This window comes from Ranitomeya variabilis, chromosome 2, assembly GCF_051348905.1.
Source record: "Ranitomeya variabilis isolate aRanVar5 chromosome 2, aRanVar5.hap1, whole genome shotgun sequence".
Taxonomy (NCBI): domain Eukaryota; kingdom Metazoa; phylum Chordata; class Amphibia; order Anura; family Dendrobatidae; genus Ranitomeya; species Ranitomeya variabilis.
Genome location: NC_135233.1, coordinates 706,720,870 through 706,733,854, shown reverse-complemented (window position 1 = coordinate 706,733,854; position 12,985 = coordinate 706,720,870). Strand labels below are relative to the sequence as shown.

General features: G+C 39.3%; 1 protein-coding gene across 1 annotated transcript in view; it reads left to right on the top strand.

The window, feature by feature from the left end:
* The window catches only part of TRAF3IP2 (TRAF3 interacting protein 2), a 57,163-nt gene that overhangs the window by 31,138 nt on the left and 13,040 nt on the right, over positions 1 to 12,985 (top strand). The window contains exons 4-7 of the mRNA XM_077289476.1: positions 796 to 968; positions 2,428 to 2,516; positions 8,029 to 8,097; positions 9,240 to 9,353. Coding sequence (XP_077145591.1) covers positions 796 to 968; positions 2,428 to 2,516; positions 8,029 to 8,097; positions 9,240 to 9,353 — 445 coding nt within the window. The remainder of the gene's footprint in view (positions 1 to 795; positions 969 to 2,427; positions 2,517 to 8,028; positions 8,098 to 9,239; positions 9,354 to 12,985) is intronic.

The window sequence follows — 12,985 nt, the reverse complement described above, 5'->3', positions numbered from 1 at the left end:
CCCTATGGTCCTATACTGTCCCTAAGCTTACACGCAGTATATAACAAGTGCATCACATTACAATACATGACACACATTAATGAACATTAGGGAACCACGCATTACATTAGCATTAGTGAACATGAATAACTGTCAGGGTGCTGCACGTGACACATGATGGTCCTTGCCACCTCCTTACATCTGTGTGAAAAGGGAAGTGTATTAGCATAAAATAAAAACTGCCACTGTGCGCTATACACACTATAGTATGTGCACCTCTTTTCAAAGTTAGGTGGTATGCTGCATCACATCGGAAATTTAAAAATCAGTAAAATATTTTTAATCAAGACTTTTTGCAGAGTTGCTTCACTGGTTTTTTTTTTATGTATTGCAGTGTAATGCAATGTATTGCAAAATTTTATTTACGGTATCTCTTAAAGGGGTTTTGCCAGCTGTGAAAGAAAAAGTGGGTTGAAGGCGATAAAATTTAATAAAGTAATAAATGAAACATTACTTGCCTGTTGAATCCATGTTGTTCCAGTGCTGCAGCTTCAGCACTCACTGCCAGCTTTTGTGTGCTTGTCTGCAATGACCATGTGCATTGTTGTGGCCAGTGATTGTCTGCAGCTGTCATTTGTAGTATGCAGGACATCATCCCTGCAGCCAGGTGCACATAAACATGATGTCATGTTGAGAAATAGAGTGGGGAGAAGACATCTATTGGCTCTGATGTACATTCTGAGTTCGTTTTATGCTGCTTTGCGTCTTCACTCTCGTCTAACTCTGAAGTTGTCATAACATTTTTTTACCTTTTAGTGGTCCACAGAATAATTTTGCTGTGCCTCTCATTGCATCACCATACAATATGCCTAGGCTTGATGTGTACACATGTGGTCAGCAGCCTCAGTTTAGGCATACCCATCCCCGTTTTCCTCTTCAAGAAGAGCCCGGTACAGGACTAAAGATGAGTAACTTGCCATCGGAGCAAAGTAAGTGTATTCTACCTATTCAGCAGGTCAATCGAGTTTTCTCTTCACTTAACCTTACACATTTAATATACATAGGATACATTAAAAATTCAGCAATCTTGCCAAATAGAAAGAATTCTCTATTTACTAATCTGTCAATGCTTAGGTTAGCTAGGAGCAATATACATAATGCAGGGCATTTGTGCACAAATCTTTGATTAGTCACAGATAACACACATGAAAGCAGCACTAAAATGGCATCCTTCATCTATTGGTATTACCTGCGACTATTTGCAGATTGGAATCAACCTTGAGGGAAGCTTTGCAGCCGTCCATGAAGGATTGTCTACAGTCCAGCTTCCCTCTCTTTCTCCTTGTATTGCCCTAGATTTTAATATCTCATCTATATTTTTTTTTATTAAGTGTGTGTACAAGTAATGTAGTGTGAGTGTATTAATATACTCCCCCTACTGCTGCTCTCTCTGGTGTCCAGCGCTGTTCTGCTTCGCTTCTGAGTGACGTTACCGCAAGTGTGACTATCCAGGTCACTCTATGCATGAGCCGGAAATTTCTTTTACAATGTAGGCCTATGTAGCCTTTTCTGATGCCCCTTAGACTTGCATTTTATAAAAGCCATTCTTGGGTCACGTGTGACCTGCAGAGCGGTGACATCACTGAGCAGAGGGGTAGGGGAGTATATTAATACACTCACACTACATTACATACACATATACACACCTTTAATAAAAAATATATAGAGATGGGAGTGCTTCTTTAAATGTGTGGAGCCCCCTTCTGCTGAGATAAAATAATAACACTGATATACATTGATTCCAGTTTATCTAGAGGACCACCACACACATTAGATGGCTTTTGGCCAAATAATGTTTTTTTTCTACTATTTCACCCTACTTTTTTCTTCTTGCCTTTTAGTACATTATATGGTAAAATAAATGGTGTAATTCACTAACTAAAACACTTCCAGCAAAAAACTAGCCCTTTATACAGCTATGTTGAGGGAAAAAATTAAAAAGCTCCTGGAACAAGGGGAGGAAAAACAGAAAGTGCAAAAAGGGAAAATGGCTGTATCTTTAAAGGGAATCTGTAACCAGGTTTTTGACAGTTAATCTGAGAGCAGAATAATGTAGAGACAGATACCCTGATTCCAGCAATGTGCATTGCTTGCTTCAGGTTTGAAAAAAATAAATAAAAAAGAATCACTTTTATCAGCAGGAGATTATCATTAGAAGGCTAGTAAACCTCTTGCCAGGTACTACTCCATATTCATGAGCTCGGTATAATATGAAAATAAAATACAATAGGGTAATAGTAGAAATTGTAATACAGTAATTGTAATATCTTCTAATGCAGACTTCTCCTGTACAATTAATAATTTAAAGCGAATTGTTGGAGTCTAGACCAATGTAATCCTGACATGTAGTGAATTCAATAATTGTATATTCATTGCTGTGTCTTGCAGGAAGAGTCTTCATAACCTACTCCCTAGATACTGCAAACCCAGTTATAAAACTTGCAAATCTTTTGTGCTCCAATGGATTCAAGACAACAGTGAGTTATCATTAACAGAGAATTTTCAGGCTTAAATCCTCATAAGTGTGTTGTTCCCATCAAGTACTACTATGCTTGGTCTCTTTATTGTTAATAGCGATAGATAAAAAGGAGGAAAAATGATAGACACTTTTCTTACCTTGGTAAGCTCATATGGAAATATCCATCTTCTTTAACATACAGTAGATATACTCCTTTAAGAATATAGATGTGTATATTATGCAATGAAGCAGAGCTTCTCAAACTTTGATGTTGGCCTTACCTGGACCCACCAGCTAGTTGTTGGTGAGGCTCAGCTGGGGAGGCAGTTTTTATAGACCTGATGATAGGCAGCTAAGTCCTTCCTATGGTTAAAGCAAAACTTAATTTAACAGCAGAAATTAGTCATTTTGTACTTATTGTCATGTTATATTTTTGTTTATATGTTTTGGAGACCAAAACGGAAAATTTCAATTTCCGCATAGTTTACCACTACAGATGGTAAGACCTAGACAATCCTCTTGGTCTCTCTGATGATGCCACTAGAAACGTTTTGACAATCCCAGAAATAAGAGTCATACCTCAACTTATCCTTCTCCACTCCTTATTACCTATGTAACTTACTGTATCCCTTAAGGCCCCCAAACACATTAGATGGCTGTCGAACCAACCCTGTTTTGGCTGAACGTTCGGCCTACAGCCATCTCAGCTTACTCACCCATATACAGGAGATCTTGTTTAGCCTAGCATTCCCACTTTCTAGCCACCGGCTAACATGTCAGTTGGCGGCTTAGCTCTAAAAGAGCAACACAATCGATCCAAAATCGGAAATGGTTGACATCCCCTGACCGGCGCTCCATACACAAAACTGGCAAATTAAGCCAATAATCAGTCTGTGTATGGGGATCTTTAGTCCGTCCAGATGACCAGGCTTTATTTCCAATGACACAGGGTAAAGTTTCACTTACCTAGCACTGATTACCTGTCTCCTCCCAGAGTAGTAACAGGTCATCATCTCATTGACCGACAACCTACTGTATCATGTATTCATTGGTTAATTGCTTTGAGAATACTTGACAACTTCAACTTTTTAAGGCTACTTTCACACTAGCGTTTTTGGCTGTACGTCGCAATGCGTCGTTTAGGAGAAAAACGCATCCTGCAAAGTTGATTGCAGGATGCGTTTTTTCCCCATAGATTCACATTAGCGACGCATTGCGACGTATGGCCACACGTCGCAACCGTCGTGCGACGGTTGCGTGGTGTTTTGGCGGACCGTCAGCACAAAAAAAGTTACATGTAACTTTTTTTGCGTGTCGTGTCCGCCATTTTCAACCGTGCATGCGCGGCCGAAACTCCGCCCCCTCCTCCCCGGACCTTACAATGGGGCAGCGGAAGCGTCGTAAGACTGCTTCCGCTGCCCACGTCGGGCATCACTTTCACAACGCGCGTCGGGCCGATGCTAGTGTGAAAGCAGCCTAAGACTTGTGTAAACATTTCATGACTGAGCAGATATGCAAGATATAAAGGATATATTGGACAATGCTTTACAAACAGTGGATAAAAATTAATATTTATTAGGAGATCAGAAAGTTTTCCTCTGTGTTCTCCTGCAAAGGTCCTGGCATTACATATAATGTGGGCTAAGGCTAAAACCTCCAATCTGAGAACATATGTACAAGAGTCAGGGAGTTTTGGTCAACCATATGGTATGGCTACATGGTAGAGAATCCCAAGTCACCCTGTATCCGGACTGATAAGTTCCACATCTGGCTTGACATACATAAGTTGGGTCTTTGGCCTCTTCTTTATTCTTCTGGAATAACCTGAGAGACCACTGCAGCACATCAAAGCACCAGTTTAAATTCCTCGTCCATATTCTCCCTGCAAAACAAATGGGTCTCATAGCAAGAAGTAAAAATACTTATTATTGAGTAGTTTACAAGCAAACTGCTAAAATAAAAAATATTAATCCAACTGATCTGCTACGCTAACCCTTATTTATATACTATACTTCCCTCAGAACCAGCCTTTAGTCATACAGTGATACTCTAGTACCAACAAAATAAATTAGCCAGTTGTCACCCTGTAGACCAATTTTTGTTCACGGTTTATATTTTTATATTGCAGTATTATAATAGAAGACCTATGAAGCTAAAAATAAAAAATAAGTTACTTAAGCAATTTACTAAGCTATTTACAAGTCAAGGCACACATAAGACCTCATTGAGATGTCTGTGAATTACCTTTCTGTTCTATTGGTGTTTTTCAGGTATAGAAGACATACCCAATATATATATGTGTGTGTGTGTGTGTGTGTGTGTGTGTGTGTGTGTGTGTGTGTGTGTGTGTGTGTGTGTGTGTGTGTCAAAAGTTTGGACACCCCACACACCTTCTCATTTAAAGATTTTTCTGTATTTTCATGCCTATGAAAATTGTACATTCACACTGAAGGCATCAAAACTATGAATTAACACATGTGGAATTATATACTTAACAAAAAAGTGAGAAACAACTGAAATTATGTCTTATATTCTAGGTTCTTCAAAGTAGCCACCTTTTGCTTTGATGACTGCTTTGCACACTGTTGGCCTTCTCTTGATGAGCTTCAAGAGGTAGTCACCGGAAATGGTCTTCCAACAATCTTGAAGGAGTTCCCAGAGATGCTTAGCACTTCTTGGCCCTTTTGCCTTCACTCTGTGGTCCAGCTCACACCAAACCATCTCGATTGGGTTCAGGTCTGGTGACTGTGGAGGCCAGGTCATCTGGCGTAGCACCCCATCACTCTCCTCCTTGGTCAAATAGCCCTTACACAGCCTGAAGTTGTGTTTGGGGTCATTGTCCTATTGAAAAATAAATGATGGTGCAAGTAAACGCAAACCAGATGGAATAGCATGCTGCTGCAAGATGCTGTGTTAGCCATGCTGGTTCAGTATGCCTTCAATTTTGAATAAATGCCCAACAGTGTCACCAGCAAAGCACCCCCACACCATCACACCTCCTCCTCCATGCTTCACGGTGGGAACCAGGCATGTAGAGTCCATCCGTTCACCTTTTCTGCGTCGCACAAAGACACGGTGGTTGGAACCAAAGATCTCAAATTTGGACTCATCAGACCAAAGCACAGATTTCCACTGGTCTAATGTCCATTCCTTGTGTTCTTTAGCCCAAACAAGTCTCTTCTGCTTGTTGCCTGTCCTTAGCAGTGGTTTCCTAGCAGCTATTTTACCATGAAGGCCTGCTGCACAAAGTCTCCTCTAACAGTTGTTGTAGACATGTGTCTGCTGCTAGAACTCGTGTGTGGCATTGACCTGGTCTCTAATCTGAGCTGCTGTTAACCTGCAATTTCTGAGGCTGGTGACTCGGATAAACTTATCCTCAGAAGCAGAGGTGACTCTTGATCTTCCTTTCCTGGGGCGGTCCTCATGTGAGCCAGTTTCTTGGTAGCGCTTGATGGTTTTTGCCATTGCACTTGGGGACACTTTCAAAGTTCTCCCAATTTTTCGGACTGACTGACCTTCATTTCTTAAAGTAAAGATGGGCACTCGTTTTTCTTTACTTAACTGCTTTGTTCTTGCCATAATACAAATTCTAACAGTCTATTCAGTAGGACTATCAGCTGTGTATCCACCAGACTTCTGCACAACACAACTGATGGTCCCAACACCATTTATAAGGCAAGAAATTCCTCTTATTAAACCTGACAGGGCACACCTGTGAAGTGAAAACCATTTCCGGTGACTACCTCTTGAAGCTCATCAAGAGAATGCCAAGAGTGTGCAAAGCAGTCATCAAAGCAAAAGGTGGCTACTTTGAAGAACCTAGAATATAAGACATAATTTCAGTTGTTTCACACTATTTTGTTAAGTTTATAATTCCACATGTGTTAATTCATAGTTTTGATGCCTTCAGTGTGAATGTACAAAATATATATATTTGTCAAAGGGGTACTTCCGTCTGTTTGTCTGTAACGGAAATCCCGCGTCGCTGATTGGTCTACTCCTTTCCAGTCAGTGCCCCCTCCCTACTCCCCAGTCAGTGCCCCCATAGCGGTTTAGCAGTCCGTTAAACGGACTGCGTTACACCACGGCATAACACGGTGTAACGCAGTCTAACACTGCTTTTAACCCTGTGTGACCAACTTTTTACTATTGATGCTGCCTATGCAGAATCAATAGTAAAAATATCTAATGTTAAAAATAATAAAAAAAAAAATAAAAATCATTACATTCTCACCTTCCGGCGCCTTTCCTGCTCCTCGCGACGCTGCGGTCCCAAGAATGCATTGCGGCAATGACCGGACATGACGTAGCGGTCTTGCGAGATGATGACGTAGCGGTCTCGCGAGACCACTACATCATCACGTGTTATTGCCGCAATGCATTCTTGGGACCGGAGCATCGCGAGGAGCATCGCTAAACACCTGGGCTGGATCCGGGGGCCGCCGGAAGGTGAGTATATAACTATTTTTTATTTTAATTCTTTTTTTAGCAGAGATATGGTGCCCACATTCCTATATACTACGTGGGCTGTGTTATATACTACGTGGGCTGTGCAATATACTGCATGGCCTGTGTTATATACTGCGTGGCCTGTGTTATATACTACGTCTCTGTGCTATATACTATGTGGGCTGTGCAATATACTACGTGGCTGTGTTATATACTGCACGAGCTGTGTTATATACTGCGTGGCCTGTGTTATATACTACGTCACTGTGCTATATACTACGTGGCTGGGCAATATACTACGTGGCTGTGCTATATACTACGTGGCTGGGCAATATACTACGAGGCCTGTGTTATATACTACGTGGCCTGTGTTATATACTACGTGGCCTGTGTTATATACTACTATACATATTCCAGAATACCTAATGCGTTAGAATCGGGCCACCATCTAGTGTGTGTGTATATATATATATATATATATATAGATAGATAGATAGATAGATAGATAGAGAGCTGTTCGCATGTCCATTTTTTTTTGCAGACCATGTGACAAGTCTGTTTTTAATCTAAATCATGAATCAAAATTGCCCATACAAGTCTGTAAATATATCCAGTCTGTGCATTGTCCATTTTTAACATTGCAATGGGTAGGAGAAGATTTGTCATTTCTTTTTCTTTTTTTTTTTTATTCGAAAACGTCTGATGAAACATCAATAGTACAATATTTTTTTTTTTTTTGCATACCAAGCAAATCACTAACTTCTGAATGAGGCCCAATGTAATTTGTAGAGCTATACGGCACTCCTCGGAGATGAGGTGCTCAAGTAGGGTTCCAACACATAGATAAGTAAGGGACTTGACACTCAAAATACAGTTGAAGGAAATACATGGCGCCATTCCTCAGCGACACAGGTCACAATTAACACCGTGCTGCAACCTGACAAAAAATAAGAAAAAATCCAACAAGGCAATGAGTTCTGATGAAGGTGGATGATGCTGTAGCCATTTCCTTTTTTTACCTTTTATTTCCTAGGACATTTGTCTCTTGGCAAATTAGTCATTTTTTATTTTCTTTATCTTAGATCGACATTTTTGAAGGATCAATTCGGGGAATGGACATCATCAGGTGGATGGAGAGATATCTCAGTGATGTAAGTATGTCCCTATTAACAATGGTGCAAATTGAAGTTTGTAGGCCCCAAAACAAAATGTCCAACAGTGTCCCAACTATTGTGGTTCTTTAATAGTATTAGTCCTTTCATATGGGCTGATTGGACCTTTTGGGCCACCCTAAGCTCCAGGGGCTAGGTGCGACTGCTACCCCTACACTGACTATAATTACACCCCTGCCTCTTAATTAATGGAGCAGCAGCCAGTGCTGGAATACCTCTATTAGCGTATGTAAGCATATAGCCAGCCCATCATCCAGCTACAGAGGAAATTATTAATATTTCTCACTAATTGAATGCTACACAACAGTTCAAAATATCTGTTCTTAAAGGGAGTGTTTTCCCTTTGTACAGCCAAATAGTTCATTGCGCCATTCCACCTACTGCTTTCCGTTTACATCTATTTCCATGAAGGGAATGGTTACTGAATGACTCTTGTATGACATCTGAATGCGACTAGGCATGAATTTAATTGTTTTGTGTTTTATATTAATAATTTATTGTATCTAGTTTTTGTTTCTAATTTAGCATTAAAGATCTATTCCCATCTCCAAGATCCTATCCTAATATGTAGTATGTATAATAATATTAGCAAGCACCTCCAATTAAAAATGTAGTGTAATTCTTCTGATTAGCTATGTCGCTTATCACCATGTGCAGGGCATTGCAGTAGCTTAGGTATCCGTGGTTATGACCACTATGAGCTAAATAACTAACTGTCACTATATAAGTGATCATAGCAATGGATACCTAAGCTACTGCAATTCCCTACATGATGTCAGCGACATAGCAACTTAGAGGTACTATAAATTTCTAATTGGAGGAATTTGATAATATTAATATTACACCTACTACATTTTGGGATAGGATCTTGGAGATGGGAATACCCCTTTTAAATATTTTCTGATGATGCATTTTAAGAAAAGACTGATTCAAATTGCTGTAATTTTATATTATCATATAATTATAATAATAGTAATAAAACTCAATATTGAAATGTTTAGTACTTGGGCAAGGACAGAACACATTTGTTGTACTTTATCCAGAAGAAACATCATCCCTGTGTGCGCATGTTAGTGGAGCCCATCTTACATATATTTTGTCAAATCTTTGTAATTCAATAGACAAATGTGATCATCATCATAGCAATCAGCCCACAGTACAAAAAGGACGTTGAAATGGACTTGATTCACGTTAGTGATGATCATGGCTTACACACGCGATACATCCACAGACTGGTGAGTTACAGACAATAGCCTTCATATGTTCACAAACAAGTTTAACATTTTTTAATCCGTTAATGTCATGCAGTTTTTTCCCCTGCATTGTTTTTGCAGATGCTAGCAGCTGTATTCAAAATATAGCGGCATGTAAAGGTTTGGGTACCCTAGGTCAAAATTACTGTTCCTGTGAACATTTTAAGTAACTTGAAGATTAAATGATCTTTAAAAGGCCTAAAGTTAAAGATGACACATTTCCTTCGTTTTGTTGGGGCATTTTAAAAATTACAAAAGGGAAAATGGGACAGTGCAAAAGATTGGTCATCCTTGGAGATTTGTGTGCTCAGATAACTTTGACCAATGTTTCATACATTAATTAGCCTGTCAGGATTATGGCTTGTACACTGTGATCATTAGGAAAGGCTAGGTGTGCAAATTTTCCAGCTTTATAAAACCCTAGCCTCATCTAACCTTGTGCCAAAAAATAGCAGCCATGAGTTCTTCTAAGCAGTTGCCTAGCACTCTGTAAATGAAAATTGTGAAGGCCCACAAAGCAGGAGAAGGCTATAAGAAGATAGCAAAGCTGTTTTAAGTTTCTTCAGTTCGAAATGTAATTATGAAATGGCAGTTAACAGGAACAGTGGAGGTCAAGATAAAGTCTGGAAGACCAAGCAAAATTTCAGTGTGAACGGCTCGTAGCATTGCTATAGAGGCAAACCAGAAACCCCGCTTGCCTGCAAAAGACTTAGCAGACTAGAGTTGTGGTACATTGTTCTACTGTTCAGAGACACATGCACAAATATGGCATTCATGGAAGAGTCCTCAGAAGAAAACCTTTCCTACGTCCTCAGGATAAAATTCAGCGTCAAAAGAATGAAAAAGAACATCTAAACATGCCTGACACATTTTGGATGCATTTTGAAAACAAGTCCTGTTGACCGATGAGGTTGAAATATAACTCTGGCCACAATGATCAAAGGTATATGTGGAGAAAAAAGGGCACAGAAATGCAGGAAAAGAACATCTACCCAATCATTAAGCATGAGGGTGGATCTATAATGCTTTGGGGTTGTGTTACAGCCAATGGCACAAAGAACTTTTCACGGGTAAAGGTACGAATGGATTCAATTAAATTAAAACAAATTCTTGACATAACACCATCTGTAAAAAAAAAAAAAAAAAAAAAAAAAAAGCTGAAAATAGGATGCCTTCTACAAATGGATAATGATCCTAAACACACATCAAAATCCAAATTGGACTACCTCAAAAGGCGCAAGCAAAAGGTTTTACAATGGCCCACACAGTCCATTGATGTGAACATCATTGAAAATCTGTGGCTAGACCTCAAAATGGTAGTTAATGCAAGAATACCTAGGAATGTCACAGAACTGGAAGAATAGATGAAAATCCCTCAAACAAGAATTGAGACTCTTGGCTGGCTATAAAAAGCATTTACAAGCTGTGATACTTTCAAAAGGAGGTGCTAGTAGGTTCCTACAAGTGCTTATCACAAAATTAGAATATCAAAAAGTTAATTTATTTTATTCAATGCTAAAAGTGAATCTCACATTTTATAAAGTCATTACAAACAGAGTGATGTATTTCAAGTGTTTATTTGTTAATGTTGATGATTATGACTTACAGGCAATGAAAACCCAAAAGTCATTATCTCAGTAAATTAGAATAATTAACAAAAAACACCTGCAAAGGCTTCCTAAGCATTTTAAAAGGTCCCTTACTCTGTTTCAGTAGGCTCCACAATCGTGGGGAAGACTGCTGACTTGGCACCTGTCCCCACTGCCAAAATTACCAATACCTGGTTTCAAAACAACAGTATCACTGTGCTTGATTGGCCAGCAAACTCCCCTGACCTTAACCTCATAAAGAGGTCAAGAGGAAGAGACACCAGACCCAACAATGCAGACAAGCTGAAGGCTGCTATCAAAGCAATCTGGGCTTCCATAACACCTCAGCAGTGCCACAAGCTGATCGCCTCCATACCACATTGATGCAGTAATTGATGCAAAAGGAGCCCCGACCAAGTATTGAGTGCATTTACTGAACATACATTTCAGTAGGCCAACATTTCAGATTTTAAAATAATTTTTCTGGTGGTATAAAGTATTCTAATTTACTGAGATAATGACTTTTGTGTTTTCATTGGCTGTAAGCCATAATCATCAACATATAGAGAAATTAACACTTTAAATAGATCACTCTGTTTGTAATGACGCTATATAATGAGTTTCACTTTTGTATTGAAGAACTGAAATAAATTAACTTTTTGATGATATTCTAGTTTTGTGAGAAGCACTTGTAGGAACCTACTAGCACCTCTTTTTGAAAGTATCGCAGCTTGTAAATGGTTTTTATAACCAGCCAAGATTCGGCCCATTTCCCTTTTTGCAATTTTTAGAATGTGAAAAATGAAGGACTTTTTTTTTTTTTTTTTGCCTAAAATAAAAAGGAAATCTTTAACTTAAGGCCTTTTTAGAGATCATTTCATCTTCAACTAGCTTAACTATTGACAATAACAGTAATATTGACTAGGGGTGTGCAAACTTTTACATGCCACTGTACGTATCTGCTCTCACTGTTTCATTTTTTTAATTTTTTTTGCGTATGTTTTTCACTTTTTTTTTATGCGTCTTGGTGGAAATAGGTGGTTTTTAAGGAGAAGAAAATGTCCAGCTTCACCAAATCCATGAAAAAAGTTTTCTTTATTCACAAACTTAAATATGGAGGATACAAACTTCAGCACAAACCATATGGGTAAGAATCTCAACGCGTTTCTGGAGACTAAGCTCCCTTAAACATGGAGGATACAAACTTGAGCACAAATGTCATAATTAAGTTTGTGAATAAAGAAAACTTTTTTTCACGGATTCGGTGAAGCTGGACATTTTCTTCTCTTGGATTCTACACGCCTGGACACAGCGGGTCCGTGCTCCCGAAACTCAGCTTATGCATCATGGGTGAGCTGGTTTATATTACTTCTCTTCAAGGTTTTTAAGGAGACAGAGTAAAAGTGTACTGTTCAAGGTGTCTTTAACCCGGACAATCTTTCATAACTTTTTAATTTATCTGTCGATATAGTCGTATGAGGGCTTGTTTTAAGCAGGATGAGTTGCAGTTTTGAATAATTTTTCCAATATACTTTTATTTCCTGCGCTGCTTTTATGAACGCCTATCTGTGTGGGTCACATAACCACTTGTTGTCATTCAGCCTCTGTTTCTTGTTTTGTTATTTCTAATCTGGGCATTGGAACCAGACGAAGGGAGAAGAGTAGTCACTGTTGCAAGCTACCTTTCAATGATTTACAGAGTATCCAAGCTGTGATATGCTTTCTAATGATAAGCAGCATATCCCAGTGCTTGTAAGCTAAAGAGCTGTCCCGCCAAAGCATTGTCAGGATCCATGTAGAGGACACTGAAGTTTGGGATCTGAGCATGCATGCTCAGACTCCTGTTACTCGTTTAACCCCTTAACGACCGCCTATACGACTTTTAACTGCAGCAGTTAATGGTACTTATTTCTCAGCGCCACTTTTTAATGTGAAATAAGGTTATAGCACCCCCCAGCGTCGGAAATTCTTCGGGGTCTTGGCTACCGGGGGTAACTGAGACCCCAGAAAACATGATTCGGGTCA